The sequence below is a fragment of the Mya arenaria genome, chromosome 10 (genome assembly GCF_026914265.1).
Source record: "Mya arenaria isolate MELC-2E11 chromosome 10, ASM2691426v1".
NCBI classification, from domain to species: Eukaryota; Metazoa; Mollusca; class Bivalvia; order Myida; family Myidae; genus Mya; species Mya arenaria.
This window is the reverse complement of record NC_069131.1, coordinates 45,847,557-45,862,466: the sequence shown is the minus strand read 5'-3', so window position 1 is coordinate 45,862,466 and position 14,910 is coordinate 45,847,557. Positions and strand designations below refer to the sequence as shown.

At 38.0% G+C, this 14,910-nt stretch overlaps 1 protein-coding gene and 1 long non-coding RNA gene across 2 annotated transcripts in view; both read right to left on the bottom strand.

Annotated features, from left to right (window-relative positions):
• The window catches only part of LOC128205982 (uncharacterized), a 147,055-nt gene that overhangs the window by 50,228 nt on the left and 81,917 nt on the right, over nt 1–14,910 (bottom strand). The gene's annotated exons all lie outside the window — the stretch shown is intronic.
• Nucleotides 438–5,919, bottom strand: LOC128205978 (monocarboxylate transporter 13-like). Its single transcript, XM_052908099.1, has 9 exons — nt 5,785–5,919; nt 5,323–5,534; nt 4,906–5,049; nt 4,575–4,677; nt 4,208–4,398; nt 3,983–4,078; nt 3,195–3,336; nt 2,685–2,938; nt 438–859 (listed from the first exon to the last, which is right to left on the bottom strand). Exons 1-9 carry the CDS (start codon nt 5,880–5,882, stop codon nt 663–665), a joined length of 1,437 nt encoding a protein of 478 aa, XP_052764059.1. The 5' UTR covers nt 5,883–5,919; the 3' UTR covers nt 438–662.

Here is a 14,910-nt window from a genome sequence, read left to right as displayed (position 1 = left end):
ATTTCCTTCCCGCTCTGCAGGGCCGCTTCCATGATTTGACGTAAGAGGAGGCGTAACTTAGGGGACTTAGCTTTTGACTTGCGCCCCTCCCTCCGAAGCAAAATTTGTTTGGTATAAAGTGTTGCTCTGTGCGTTTATAGTGACTCACCCCAGACAATTTTAACAATTTTTAGTCCGAAATGGTGCATTTTGGGCGTATTTTATTCTCCTATGTTGCAATTAAAAAAATAACTTGGACGATTTAAGGGGGTGGGTGTGGCGCCCCCTCCACCCCTGGAACCGCTAGTGCTCTGTACCCCTTGCCTACATTCTAATGGTATCGGAATTGTTCCGGATGAAAATAAATATTTTTTAAATGTTTATTGAATAACGTTATTTACAAAAAATACATTCTGTGTACTCGCACTATGGACCCCCCCCCCCCCCCCCCCCCCCGATCAAGTACTATTATAATACATTCGACAATACACTATTGCATATGGACGGAATAAATGGCATATATTTATATATGTCTATATATACACGTATGTTGCACGTCATAACAAGAATAACAGGTATAGTGGAACAAATAAGTGCATACTATGTTGTCAATGCTAATTTCATATGCTCACAAAAGTATTCAATATGAGTATAATTACAAAAAAGTCGAAACGTAACAGTTGCTATGGGTGAATCATAGTGGAGGAAATAAGGCGCTCTCTTGTTTCACGTTTCACAGTTATTGCACCTTTCGGTTTGTTGACAATCCTTTTGCGCACAAAGTATGCGCAGATGAAGCTGGATACACCAGTGTAGACACTCGCTCCAGCAGCGATATAGAACACAAGTCCGTACGAGCCAGTCGTATCCTTCACGTAACCTGTACGATAGATAACATATATAAATTATCAATAATAATTAAGACACCATCTCCTAAGACCTACTTTGTATGTAAGTTGCTTTAGGTTTGGATTTATTTCTCTCCTAACCCGGACCTTGATGTCAGATTGTTTCCCAAATAGAAGATAAACATATTTTTAACTTAATGCATGTAGGGGGACTACATTTTTGCTTACCGTTGTCATAATGATATATATCTTTTGTTCCATAATATTTCCACAGTTAGAACAAATTCCCAAATTATAAATCACCCCAATTTAAATCATATTCATAGAGAAGTACTGTAACTGCTGAAAATCACCTGTTATTGTTCGTAATAAATTTACACCCCAGGGCAAAATTACCCGGATAGGAAAACGCTATATTGCCTAATGATTTCAATCGTCGGGAACCACCGTACTTAATTCCATTACACTCCATAAACTACATTGGGACAATTGACTGACAAAATCTGGTTTTAATGAGTATGCATGATGCAGGGGGAACAACTCTTTTTCCAATAAATTCGCATGTTATAATTAAATATTCTCCAATAACCCTTGCTTTGTCAGTATGCGATATTGGGTTCATAACCAGCGCAGATGAAACACGTAGGTCTTTCTTTTTGTATTACCCGCGGAAAAGAGTATGTGATGCAAAGAATCTGCCACTCGTCATCACATTTTCTATTTATTCAACTCTTCCAAGAAATCTGTTGTGTATGACGACTCGTGACATATCATATATATTATTTTATTAAGTAAGCCAACGTTTCAGCAGAATTTTAAATTTTAAGAGAAACCTTATATAAAATGCCTGTGTCTTCTCATTCAGTTATTGTGAGATTGTTAGAAAACTTTGAATTTGTTATGATTTTTTTTTAAGATTTTGCACATATTTTCCCCTGGGTTATATTATCCCCGGGGTAAATCTCGTCATATGCACAGCGTATTGGTATTCTTTAAGCTCTCAAATGATATCATTCCGTCTTTCACGCGTGGGTAGATGAAGGTGAATTTATTATACTTTCTGGTATTTAGAGTACGTATTTTGATAAATGTCTTAAAATGTTATGATCTGTAAATTGTCATCTTGTTTAATGTTTTTTCAATTTAAGCATGAAACTAATTTGGGATTCAAACTCAGTTGATTTATTTATTATAGATTTATATATACCAACATGACATTTGCATCCGTTATTCAAAGGTAAACAAAGGTTACCTAATTCTTTGAATAATGGACTCGAAGGAGTAAGCAGGGTTTTTTTGTAAAATGATTGCAGCTTTCTTTCTGTACATCTGCGCTAAATGTACGCCAATGATCAAAATAAGCGTTGTGAACAAGTTTGTTCGAGCTATAGTTTAATATTCATTTTACGACGGACCTTATTTAGTTGATAAAATTTAATTAGTTACCATAGTAACAACAAACACTGTATGACTAGTGACTGGTTCAAGTGTTGTAGAATTCATTAGCAACGGCAACAAAGTGTTTTGTTAACCCCGTTTCCATAAAACAGCATGCACTATATGCACTTAGTGGTCTTCTTTAATGAAACACGTATGTAACAATAATACGTACAAGCAATATGATTACTTAATTCTTTCGAATACTTGTTAAGCGTTTAAGGTAACCACTCGCAATATCTACAATGACCTCCAATTACTTATACTTTTTAATTCCTTGACAGCAGCGTATGAAAGGGAGGTTTCGGTAAGCCCCTTATATTATGAGATACCTTTATATAAAGAGTCGTATTTTTTTCTCCGTGTGTGGTTATTGTTCGTTATTAAGACAAACTGATCAAACTCCATACATATCCTTACCTCCTAGGACCGCACTGAGAGCATCCCCTACCCCATACATGACATTAATGAGCGCCATCCCCTGCGGGTAGCGTTGTAGCCCCGCCACGTCAAACATGATCGATGGCCCCTGAGCCACCGTTATCCCGTACAGTATGCCATACACGATACAGACGCCAACAATAGACACATATTGGTACACATTCACCACGAGGACATGCGTTATCGCTGTTAAGGGACATATATATACCCAGTGGTAGATAGTCGGTATATTCCTGAAATGAATAATGGGGTTATACGGAAAGATTTTTTCCTAACATTATAGCAATGCAATTGTTAATGTTTACTTACAATGCAGTTTAATGATTCAATAATTAAGATATTACAAACATGACGTAGCGTTCGTCGTTTTCATCCCAAAGACCCTCCACTAGCGCTGCATTCTTACAAAGGTTCGCGAATAGGTAAACTGTTCTCAGTGAATGGTGCTACTATAAGTGCATGTAGCATAGCAGTTGTATTACTACGTACGGCAGTTTATATCTGGTGACCGTGGCCGCTAGCCTGCCCATCACGTTTGCGAGACCAATGGCTGAGGCTGCCACCGACCCGGCCTCTCTCGTCATACCACGCGACATCAACATGTCCACGATAAACCACGCCTCGCAGTTACCTGGAAATGAGCGTCATTCTAATGTACAACAGGAGTTTGTACTTAAAGTAAATAGGGAAATCATATGTATATACTGCAAATGTTCATTTTACGAATGCGAGTGTCGACTGTAGGATTGGAGTTTTACATATGCATGATTCGGCTTTCTAAATTACATCATCATATTGTTAAAGGCAAGTTATACGATCTATGTTTTAGTGAGTTTATACAGGGTAGATCTGACAAATATACATTTTGACTACTATAATGACAAATGACAAATCAGTACGGAAAAACTGACGAATAGAAACAACAAATAGCACGTCTACATTGACAAATGTAAGAGATATATAGTACGACTAAGAAGCACATTGTGGGAATTACACGTCTGGACTTTTGGCAACGAATAGCCTCCATACTTGTCAGCAATGGGAAATGGGAAATGCATTGTTAAAGTATACCAACCTTATGCCAATGTTGTTAATCTCTCGATTCTAACCTCTTAAAGATTTAAGTATTTATTTACATACTCGGTTTTATCAGCCCCTGTATCAGGCGACTGAAATGAAATACACGATATAAAATGCAAAAGCGAATCAGGAAATAGTACAGACAAACACTTACAAGAAAGATCATACGATATAAAAAAGATTAAAATAGAAATTACCTGTAAGAGAAAGCAGAAAGAAGTTGAAGAGGACGAGGATTACGACGCCGTCCATCAGAAGAGTGCCATACGCGTTACGGCTCGGATGGTTTACACCTTGCAAAGCAACTACGACCGTTAGTTCGATTTGTTTGTTCTGTATTTCCTCTTTTATTAATATAAATAATTTGTTGTTGTTTTTTCTGAAGTAATAGAATAGCAAAATACGTTTTATATTTAATCTACCTTTCATTTCAGCCGTGTTTGTTTGTGCGGCGACCTGTTCCCCGGTGACGAAGTATTCCCGAGAGCCGTACACGACGACGCCGCAGACAATGCACTGGAGAGGAAACCCCGCCATCACCATGAACGAGCCGCGCCACGTGTACTCCGCAAGGGTCACCTCAAACAACAGGGGAAACGCGAACTGACCAACACTGCAATGTTACATTGAAACGAAAGGTGTTGATATGATATTTATGAAATACATGTCATTAATGTATTTTTAAATCCAGGGCTAATTGGATTGTTTTCAAAACGCATTTAATGTTTAGATTGTATTAAAAACGCTTTATCGTCCAACGTGTATCCACATGCTCTTGTTTTGTTTTACCTTGAACCAATGGTGAGAGCGGCGAGAGCCAGGCTAGCGTTGTCCTGGAAGATCCAACTGACGGCGACATACCCCGACAGGAAACATATACTCATGCCCAGGCCTAAAATGCGATAGGAGATCTTATCCGTAATGAACATACACAAAGAAACACACACACATGTATCGATACCCGTTAACAGATATTTTAAGAGGAAGCAGTGTAGCCATCAGTCAGTATCATGACACTAAGCGATACGGTGGAACTACTGTGCCATTTGCCTCTGATAAAAACAAACAACCTCTAATAACCACCATATGCGATAATAACAACATATGAACTACTCATGACCTGCTAGTACTCCAGACAGTATAATGATTCCAGTGATATTTGGAGAAAATCCACTAGCAAATATCCCAATACTGCCAACAGTTGAACCAAGGATGATGCTGCGACCCGGACCAACTTTTCGTATTATTGACGTAAAGAAAATTCCTGTAACAAACAATATTCAAGTATCACTCTATGTGATAAAGACTCTTTTTATGTAAGTTTGTGCGACTTGCTTTGCTTGAATGGACATGTTTATGGTTAATGTACAACGTGACTATATGCACTCGTATTGTTAATCAAAGCGTTTGTACCTGACAGCGTGATTGGAATAAATGTTATATGTTAATACATTTCAGTCGATGTCATTCTAGTAAAACCATTGCAATGTAAAATCAAAAGCCACCAGAGACATCATATACAAGCTCTTATACACACCTCCAACACTGACGGCACAGAAGTACGCCGCCTCCAGAAGCGAGGCGACAGACCGTGTCACGCCTAAGGCGGGGACCAGCTCGGCGAACATGACACTAAAGCCGAAGCCCATACCGATACAGACAAACTGTTGTACCAGGCACGCCAGCATCACACTGGCCTTTCTACTCCGAGATGTATGCTTAACACACAGCGGTGGTGCTTCTTTTGTGCTACAAAATGTGTTGCAGTATAATCATTATTATCACTGAGCCTTATAAGGTCTGGTTTGATTTACAATAAACATGGGAGAGACTGAACTACATGTGTATAACTTATGCAAAAATGAATCAAGCCAGTTTCACATTTGTCATCATAAATGATTCTGTGACAAGCCTATTAACTTGAAACGTTTTAAACTATAAAATCGCATAATTGCACGATAGTCTGTACTGTATGTAATAAAATATAATTCTTACTAACCCATAACCGTTTTCGATTGCTTCACTGCCTTTGTACGAAAGAAGTTTTTCTCGTTCGAAATTGTGATAGCTCGCTTCCGGGCGCACAAACACGGTCATAGTTGGCCTGTACCTCCACCCTTTACCTCAAGTGATGTGACTGTACCTCCGTCCTTTACCTCAAGTGATGTGACTGTAGCTGCTTCAACCTTTTATATACGATGTTTATCAAGGCGTGCTGTATCATTATTATCAAGTATTACCTTAATCAGATGTACGGATTATATGACACATTCATGAACATACACTATTGTTATATTCATTAAAGGCACATATGCGTATTCTTACTTCATAGTTTTAGTTTTGAAACAAAACAACCCAAACATAACTTAAGATGAAAGTCGGTCATGAGTGACTATTTAAATTATGAACAGTTATTTATGAGTTTACTCTTGTTCAGAGGTTTCTACAACGAACGTGTTCATATTGACGTGTTCATATTGACGTGTTGTGTTCATATTGACGTGTTCATATTGACGTGTTCATATTGACGTGTTCATATTGACGTGTTCATATTGACGTGTTCATATTGACGTGTTCATATTGACGTGTTGTGTTCATATTGACGTGTTCATATTGACGTGTTCATATTGACGTGTTGTGTTCATACTGACGTGTTCATATTGACGTGTTCATATTGACGTGTTGATATTGACGTGTTCATATTGACGTGTTGTGTTCATATTGACGTGTTCATATTGACGTGTTCATATTGACGTGTTGTGTTCATATTGACGTGTTCATACTGACGTGTTCATATTGACGTGTTGTGTTCATACTGACGTGTTCATATTGACGTGTTCATATTGACGTGTTCATATTGACGTGTTCATATTGACGTGTTGTGTTCATATTGACGTGTTCATATTGACGTGTTCATATTGACGTGTTGTGTTCATATTGACGTGTTCATATTGACGTGTTCATATTGACGTGTTCATATTGACGTGTTCATATTGACGTGTTGTGTTCATATTGACGTGTTCATATTGACGTGTTCATATTGACGTGTTGTGTTCATATTGACGTGTTCATATTGACGTGTTTCAATCTCGAATGAACCCATAGTAAATACACGGAAGCATACACTATCTTTTATCAGAAACATTAACACATAAATGTTTGAAAGTGTTTAATACGACACTGCTCGAATTTCAGAACGACACAAGTTCGCCACGAGCCGTGTTCTCCTTTAATATTCGCCCTACTTGAACAATGAACTAGCCAAGAGGTATATTTGTTGATAATATCTAAACTGGAGTTCTGTCTAGTCTCAACCGGAAGGATCGAGTTTAATTTACGTAGTATGAGAGTATATATGTAAATGTCGACAAGCATTCAAACTAACTTCGGTTGTTCTGTATGCAAACCCACGAATGGGAATGGAACGTCAACCTTCTATATTGACAGGCTGAGTTGCACTTTCAATAGCAGGGCGCTTTCAATATCTTTTCATTTGCATATTTCCGGAACTTCGTGACAAATTCTGATATTTGATTTGAGCTTTTGATGAGCTACCATATCGACGCCGTACGGAATTCGAATAACAAAAGACCGAGGCAAAACACTAACGAGTCTTCATTCTTTGATAACGTGTAGTGTACTGTACATCATTAAATCTGCCAGCCCCTTAACAAAATGGCGAGCATTTATTGTCTCCCAACTCAAATTATCTGCAGTCAGGTATCCTTTCATTACCAGATTCCCAATACCTGACCAGCTTTTCTTTTGGCTGCATTGTGCTATTTTCTAGCTCAGCAAGATATGAAGAATTGTGTACGTCCTGCGTTTATAATACCGTGACTCCAAGGACTCCACCAGCTTATCAAATGACTTCATCAACTTCATCACTCACGATGTCGTCTTCCTCGTCCGATGATACATCATGCTCATCTGTGCTCATATACTATTTACATCAGCTTGATGTTTGGGAGACTGGCAAACATAATGTCTTATATAGTTGTCCGAACATTTCACAGAAAGTAAATCAATCAACACTTATGCTCTTTGGATGTATTCACTTATGGTATTCTTTGAATGTTTTTTCTTGAACCTTAAGGTGTTCCAACAAGTGTTCCATTTCCAATGATAAAACATTATTAATCGCTGGACACCAGTGTTGACGAATTGTACTTAAACCGGGACTGTGTTTCCTTTTTACTTTTTTTTCTAGCTATCGCTGCCATCATCCATGATGATACTTGGAACACTAATAGACAAGGCGAATCTTGATGCAAGACATCAACGACGCGGCTAAATAGGTCCAAGTGTTAAAATATATATAACATACGTTTAAACGTTCTAATATGGGATGGCAATAAGCAGGGGCGACATCAATTGATATACCCCCGTAGAACATATTTAATCAAAAGAGCGCCATGTTATCAGAAACATGTTCTAAGTTTCAAAAGTAATTAAATATAACAAATCATTAAATCAAAATATAATTACACATCAATAAATAACATGTCATAATAACACTTGCGTATCAATCTACTTTACCTTAGTATAACTTGTGACAGAAGATAATGGAGGAAGCATTTAAAATAACAATTGCACATGTATGAAACTTAAGCATAATTCTTAAATTAATTTACATAATTTACATACTGTATAGTATTGCCTGAACTATCCTTTGCATAACTTTATTAAAATGAACAATGTTAGGGTTATGTATAGAAGATGACTGGGCGCAGCCAATAATAGAAGACTGACAACAGCCAATAGTAGAAGACTGGCAGCAGTCAATAGTAGCAGTCTTCTTCTGTTGGTTGCTGCCAGTCTTCTTTTTTGGCTGTTGCCAGTCTTCTTCTATTGGCTGCTGCCAGTCTTCTACTTTTGGCTGCTACCAGTCTTCTTCTTTTGGCTGTTACCAGTTTTCTTCTTTTGGCTGCTACCAGTCTTCTTCTTTTGGCTGCTGCCAGTCTTCTACTTTTGGCTGCTACCAGTCTTCTACTTTTTGGCTGCTACCAGTCTTCTTCTTTTGGCTGCTACCGGTCTTCTTCTATACGCTGCCAATCTTCTTTTAGCTGGTGCCAGTCATCCTCTATTGACTGCTGCCAATCTTCTTTCATGGCTGCTGCCAATTTTCTTCTATTGGTTGCTGCCAAGTCTTCGTCTATTGTCTGCTGCCAGTCTTCTTCTATTGGTTGCTGCCAGTCTTCCTCTATTGGTTGCTGCCAGTCTTCTTCTTTTGGTTGCTGCCAGTCTTCAACTATTTTCTGCTGGCTGCTGCCAGTCTTCTTGTACAACCAAAACCGACTCAGGAACTAGTACTTTTTCTGTTATGTTTGTCTGTACGTTCAATAATAAAACATTAATGTATACATTTTTAAATAATAGAAGAAAAAGAGAGAAATGAAACTTGACTTCTGCTGAACCCAAAACTCCTAACAATAAACCGTGAAGTATAAGCTGTTGTTGACACTCTACAGGAGAGAAAACAACAACATAACTTCAATGCCTACACCAGTGTGATGAATCAAATCATTGTCATTGCCAGGAGTGCCGAGGATGACAACTCAATAGCTTATATTTTTATAAAGCCTACATAAATATGCAAATCAAGTCAAGTCAAATCAAACTTTATTTATAAAGAAAGGCCTCCGGCCCATAAAACAACAAATACAATGCAAAAATATAAGCTATTGAGTTGTCATCCTCGGCACCCCAGCGTATCATAACATATATGATACCCTGGGCAAATTGGCTAGGGAAACTTCGTAAATCTTGAATATTCATAAGCATTTTCAGACCAATGATATAGCCGATAACAAAAAGGAAAGAATCTCCTTCGTGAAGGAATGACGTCACCATTACGTCATATGTATATTTTAATTCTCAATAAAAAAAATGTTCTTATGATTGATAGATATGTTTGCACATGCTCAATACACTGTAAATCAAAACTATCATTATTCCTGAAACTTTTATACCTTAAGTATCTATTCTTGCTTGATTTATCATTTAAAGTAGAGATTAAAGCATAAACCGCTGCCCTATAGTTGAAAGGTCATTTTGGAAGAACTGTCATGGCGGACAGTGCAATTTTTAGAGTTTGTTTTTCAAGTGGAGTGATTTTTCTTAGGAATAACTTGACCCCCCCCTTTTTATTGGCTTAAAATGTAATTTAAAGCTTGTACTTTAAGAATATATGTGGTTATCATAGCCTGCATTCGCTCGAAATGCCTTTAAATGTTGTCTAAAAATTATAATTTTACATTGAATTATATAGGGAAAAACAATGGTGGTGTGTAACCTGAAGAGCTATCGGCGTTTTTAACAATATCCTGCCTACAACGATTTGTAAGCCGTGATCTCATTGGATTATTTCGAACCAGATTACATCCGTAACTTCTCGGCCATTTCCGCACCGCATTGAGGTTAGTCTCCTGCGACTAATCAAGCGGCTGGATTTCACCTTATTAATTACTCATGAGTACGAGATTTTTACAGCTGATTTGCCCAGGATATCATATAGGTTTTGATACGCTGGGGTGCCGAGGATGTTGAGTTGTGTTTTCTAATTGACTGTCATTATTATTTACCGCTTTGTTTTATTACTACAATTACATGTACAAAGAATGCTATATTTGTTTTCTGTCATCGTTTATATTTTGCGTAAGATTAATGAAGTTTTGGAAGTTTTGCCTAACTGTGTACCACGATTGCATGAAATTCATCTTCTACACATCTAATATCAAATTCGGTTAAGCAATATATCCGCACACGCGATTTTCCCTTGGGATACCCAAAAGTCATCCATGGGGTCTCAATAAGCAATTTATGGCTAGAACATCGAAATCTCGCAAACTATTCTGTACATAAGAAGTTAAATTAATACATAAATATTTTTCTGGGTTTACCAAAGTGGTATAATGTTGTAAATATGTGTCACATCGTGTTGAGTCTCTCACACTGTTGAACCAATTTTGACTTGTTTAAATATTTAAAAAAAATCAAAAAAAATCCAGCTCTCTAACTTAACCAAACAAAACCAAATGTTAAACCATATTTGTATTATAAATTCTTTACAGATGTTACCCCATTTTCCTTCCAATGTCATCATGACATTATAGCATTAAATAGCACAGTTTCTTGGATAACGTTCATTAGATATCTATAGTAGTTTGCACAAGAACTTAATACATTTTACATGATGATCAATACATAGAAACAACCTCTCGCATTCCCCCAACACAGTCGTAAACATAATTAAACTACAACTACGTAAACAACAACTATTAAAAACGTGGCGTTAGAAAAACGTTGACTATTCTATTAACGTCAGAAACACCACTTAATGCAGTCAACACATCACTGCAGGAATGCAAGACTGCGCGCACTAAGATAATTTCATCTCCTGTAAACTCCTTAATGTGCCCCACAGAGATACGGTCGCAGCTACCGCAGCCAGAACTTCAGATCGAGGCTTATCAGCAGCTAAAGTACACCAGTTTTTGTAAGAGTCAATAAAAAATATTATTAAACAGTATAATTAATTTGTGTTGGGATTCTTTTTATGGTATGTATAACTGCCAATACCGGCATTTCTTGTTGTTAAACAATTCGTTTATTTCAGATAAACTTTTAAGAAGAATTAACGGATTTAAGGTGTGGATCTGGTGCACATGCCATGACGCCATTTTTATGGCTCAGATTTCCGGGAATTTTATTCCAAGACAACACTTTCCAACACGGAGTTACACGATCCAACACGGACGTGTTCTGTTGTCATTGGCAAACCAGTTCATATCCACGGTAAAATGTCGCATTTTACGCTATTATACATAGCGTTCTCAAATGTATTTAATGCAAATGCATTTACTTGAAAAACGACATAACCCGAACAACCCGGGGCCGTGCCGTACCAGTAGTATCCCCAGGATACACAGGACTTTACAGTATGCAGGCGTTAAAACTTTGTAACGACCATACTTAATATGATAAAATTATAAAGGCAATGCCTAAATGGTGTGGTCACCTTTTGAGACCATTATTGAATACCGGGTGGCAGTTCTAAAAACAAAGAAATCAAAGATATTTCTTCCTCGCCCGGCGAGGTCATTGCCAAAGACGGCAACTCATACATATGCATCAATTTTACATATATGCTCAATACAGCATACGTTTTGCGCTTTGCTCTATGTGACTCTTTCATGATCAAAAATTACTGAGTTTACATAATTTTTACTCGATTCGGCGAGAAGCTTTACTAGAGGGCGCATCTGCGCATTCTCATTTGCATATTGTTGTCAATGAAACGAATCATTGACGGCTATTTTAAGACCAACATAAAATAAATTCCAAAAGTTGGTTAAATAACATAATTTAACAACATAAACACTAATTGCAACACATAATGTCAAGTATACGATACAATTATGGTATTTATTCTTTCCGTTTCAGACACGATATGTCAGAAAAGGAAAAGATGTTACCGGGGGCCCAATACGGGGAGAATAGCCATAAACAAGGGAGAGAACGCCCACAAAGTGCAGGGGAGACAATCCTAGCGTCGTTCGAGAAAAAAATGGGCGAGCTGACAGACTTGGCCAAAAGTGTCAAGTCGTTAATGGCAACGATGGGCACCATCCAAAAAGATGTTGCAGGAATAAAGAGGAAAAATACTGAAGATTCCTCAACAAACCCGTCATCAAAATTACCAAGGAACGACCAAGACTCTGACGACACAAATGGTAGTAACCATGGTTACGATGAAACGTCGTCAGAGGATGATGATGATGATGATGATGATGATACATCAATTTCGGGCACTGGCGTGGATTTGGATGCATTTTTTGCTCAAGGGAAACGCACAGAAGATACCCAGAACACGTCAATGATGGACGATCTCCGGGATTTTTTTCACGGAGGATTTGGAGGTTGGGGAAAATATTGATGAGGGTTTGGAATGCCTCCTCAATATAACCATAAAAAATCGCCCCTCAGAGGAAAAGAGATACAAGGAAAACATAAGCGGCCCCAAAATGCAGACAGGCTGCAAGTCCCACAAGTCCCAGATATGCTCTGGCAGGACATGAAGCCCCAACTAAAAGCTGCAGACTATCTGCTTCAGAAGCAACACGCGACTATGGCGGCAGTGGCAGTCCCACTGATAAAAGCAGTAGGGATTGTCCAGAAAACGCAAGACCCCAATCTACAAGGGCTGATAGGGGATGCGTTCTAGCTCTTAACAAACGGAATAGCCGGCAATATTGCGACACGTCGTGAACGCATACAGAGGGTCCTCAAATCCCGCTACAAGGCGCTAGGAAAGCACAAAGCTTCGCCGGAACAGCTTTTCGGCGACAAATTTCAGGAAACTGTTAAAAGTTTGGAGACGCCAAAAGTGCATTTAATGCAAACGTCACCTTACGTTGTCTCTTCTTCAAAACAGCCTTTTTTAGGCCAGCGCCAAGGGTCCGGTGTCCCAAGACACCAACGTCGACCGGACCTGGCAAACTACAAAAAGGGGCAAAGAAAGCAGCCATACCCAAACCAGAAATAACAGCTCCACAAAAATTCCTGAACCGGAAATAAATAAAGTTGTGAGTACTGACGCTGCCATTAATAATTTTCAGTTTATATTACTAAACAATAAAGGAAATTTTATAGCGGGAAAAACTAAATTAGCTTTTAAAAAATGGGCTACACTTACCAATAACAAATGGATTCTGCACACAATTTCTGGTTACAAAATTGAATTAGGCGAAATACCTCGTCAATATAAAATTCCTAAACCATATCAGTTTACGGAATCTGAAAAACATGCAATTAATATAGAGCTTGAAAAATTTCTTGACGAAAACATCATTGAAGAGGTCGGAAGTGCACATGAAATGGAATTTATTTCAAACATATTCTTCAGACCAAAAAGCAACGGAAAAATTAGAATAATTTTAAATCTGAAACTGTTCAATGAAAGATATGTTGGTAAATGGCATTTAAAGTGGAGACATTGACTACCGCTATTGCGTTAATGCGGAAAAAATGCTGGTTTGCGTCAGTTGATTTGGCAGATGCTTTCTACTCGATTCCAGTTGCGCAGGAGGACAGACCATTGTTAAGATTCCAATTTCAAAATAAGAAATATCAATTTTGTGCACTAGTCATGGGTCTATCAAGTAGTCCAAGGGTATTTACGAAGATCCTAAAACCAGCTTTCACACACTTGAGAGCGAAAGGACATAAAAGTACCGTTTACATTGACGATTCCTGCTTGCAAAGTGATACTTACACGCAGTGTGAGAGTAATGTGTTCGAGACCGTCAAAACTTTAGACTCCCTTGGGCTGACGATTAATTTGGAAAAATCAGTTCTAAAGCCGTGTCAGCAAATCATTTTCTTGGGATTTGTGCTTTGCTCAATTTCAATGACAATAAGGTTAACAGAATCACGGAAAGCTGACATTATGCAAAACTAGTGGCCGCTGAACCGGGCATTGCATATGCTACTATGTACATAAAACCTTTAGAAAAAATCAAAGAACAAGTATTAAAGGAAAAGTGCGGCAAATTTGACACATTTTTTTACATTGCCAAAATCTGCATTCCCAGTTATTACATGATGGATTGACAATATCGAAAACAGTTACAAAAAAGTGACTCGTGAGAAACCCGACCTTGTCCTGTTTTCGGATGCATCGCTATCTGGATGGGGCGGCTATGACGAAACAAACAATGTCAAGACGGGTGGACAATGGTCAGATATTGAAGGAAAGCTACACATTAACATACTAGAATTAAAAGCGTGCCAACTTACTATTATGGCGTTTTGTAAAAGCATAACAAATTTCCATGTAAAAATATTTATGGACAATACGAATTGCGTCTCATACATACAGATAATTACGGAGGACGCACGGTAACACTGGATCAGTTAGCACGAGAAATTTGGATATCGTTGTATAGAGAGAAAAATTCATGTCAGTGCAGCACATGTTCCTGGGAAATCAAATTGTACCGCGGCCGAGCTATCGCGAAAAACAAATGATGATATTGAATGGGCATTAGACGATAGTCTGTTTAAACAAATTGTACATTTGTATCCCCAAATCCAGATTGATTTGTTTGCGTCAAGACTAATT

Excerpts from the sequence above, each read along its gene's own strand:
- LOC128205978 (XM_052908099.1), bottom strand. The coding sequence starts at position 5,882 with ATGACCGTGTTTGTGCGCCCGGAAGCGAGCTATCACAATTTCGAACGA. Across the intron at positions 4,079-4,207 it reads AAACACGGCTGAAATGAAAG|GTGTAAACCATCCGAGCCGT; the intron begins GTAGATTAAATA and ends TTGCTTTGCAAG. Across the intron at positions 3,337-3,982 it reads CTTTCTGCTTTCTCTTACAG|GTAACTGCGAGGCGTGGTTT; the intron begins GTAATTTCTATT and ends GCTCATTTCCAG.